The sequence below is a fragment of the Galeopterus variegatus genome, unplaced genomic scaffold, assembly GCF_000696425.1.
Source record: "Galeopterus variegatus unplaced genomic scaffold, G_variegatus-3.0.2 Scaffold2297, whole genome shotgun sequence".
NCBI lineage: Eukaryota > Metazoa > Chordata > Mammalia > Dermoptera > Cynocephalidae > Galeopterus > Galeopterus variegatus.
In genome coordinates, this window is record NW_007728408.1 from 49469 (window position 1) to 51087 (window position 1619).

The following is a 1619-nucleotide window of genomic DNA, read 5'->3' on the forward strand; positions in this document are numbered from 1 at the left end:
TTAGCTGTTATTTTGGGTGACATTGTTTTAGCAATTATTGACTCCATTTTTGTATGGTTCATATCCTTTACTATGTCTTTCCAAAATAGTTTGTTGTATCATTAAAATCAGATTCCTTTTAATTTGTAATAACAATAGAAAGAGATGTAGTTATGAATTATTGTTTACTCCAGTAGAGGAGTTTAGTTGAAGTTTAAAAAGTAACAACTCCCAAACAAGGAATATCTTTATTTCTATTTAGTTCAGCAAATGTTTAAGTGCTTATATTGATGAGGCACGGATGAAAAAGATATTGTCCCTGTGTTTAAGGAATTCACAATTTGGTAGGGGAGACAAATACATAACTAGCTGAGCTATGGTAATAGTAATTGCCATTTTAGAGAGGTGCTATGCAAACAGGGGAAAGAGAGAAACTAATTCTGGCATAAAAAATCAGGAGAGACTTCACAGAGATGGCAACATTTAAATTGAGACTGGGAGGATAGTAGGGGGTTACTATGAAGAGAATCAGAGAAAAGGCATTCTTGGAAGAATTGCGGGGAACAAACTGTTGGAAGCATGAAAATGTAGGGGACAGTGGGAGAATGTCCTAGGGTAGCTTGGCTGCAGATGAACATGGGTGGGAGAATCATGGAAGGTGGGGCCAGAAGGGAAAGATGGGAGCTTAGAGTTCCTTCTGAAGGCAGGAAGTAGCGGGGAATTGGAGCTGTGCTAGTGAGTAAAACAAGGGTGATGAAATTTGTGTTAGAAAGAACTTGGGCATGACATAGGAAGATGACTTGGAAAATGAGAGACCAGAGACAGGAAGTCTAGTACGGGGTCATTTGCAGTGGTCCAGAGAAGAGATGGTGAGGGTGGGAAGTAGGGCAGAGGAAATGAGAAAGAGTCCAAGTGATAGACTTGCTAGAAATGGTTGGTAAAAGGAGGGGAGAAGGCCCCAAAGATGTCCTGCACGTCATTTGGATGGCTGGGGTAGTGCTGCCATTCTCCAGGCGGTGACCATGGAGGAGGGCAGTAATGGGAGAGGTTTGAGGCTGGCAGGTTGGCTCACTTGGGAGAGTGCAGTGCTGGTCATGGCTGAGGTCTGAGCTGCCTAGGGCATTACTGTGTAGAGAGTTGGAAATCGCAGGTGGGTTTGTGAGAGGAGTCGGAACTGGTGATGAAGACTGGAGGTCATGTTTATGTGGGAGAAGGCTGCAGCCTAGGATGACCCCGGGAGTGAGGGGAGGAGAAGGCAGCAGCAGGAAGGAATACCCGGGAGAAGGCAGGTGGGAGAACCAGGAAGATCTGTCCTGGGGAGAGGGGTGGCCCCCTGCGGTGGCCTGGTAATGTGCACCAGGCTTTGGTCACTGGGGGTGGGAATGGACTGGAGACGGCAGATGCTGTGCAGGGTGGCAGGGCTGAGGCTCAAAGCAGTTTTAGGGGTGGTGGTAACCGGATCTGGAGGGTCCTTCTCTGATTCAGTGACTCCACTTGAATCCCCACTATGTGTTTCTCCATGGCGGCACTTAGGGGAATGCAAGGAATTCTAGAGAGACTGTGAGCTGGTCAGAGCTGAATGCAGGGTTATGGATAGCCCAGAACATTGTTTTCATCTGTTTTATTATATTTATGTCCTC

At 46.2% G+C, this 1619-nt stretch overlaps 1 protein-coding gene across 1 annotated transcript in view; it reads left to right on the forward strand.

Annotated features, from left to right (window-relative positions):
• TMEM87B (transmembrane protein 87B) overlaps positions 1-1619 on the forward strand; it is a 62433-nt gene that overhangs the window by 38384 nt on the left and 22430 nt on the right. Inside the window, exon 11 of the mRNA XM_008581214.1 lies at positions 1-60. This exon is cut by the window's left edge and continues 13 nt beyond it. Within this exon, the coding sequence (XP_008579436.1) occupies positions 1-60 (60 nt within the window). The remainder of the gene's footprint in view (positions 61-1619) is intronic.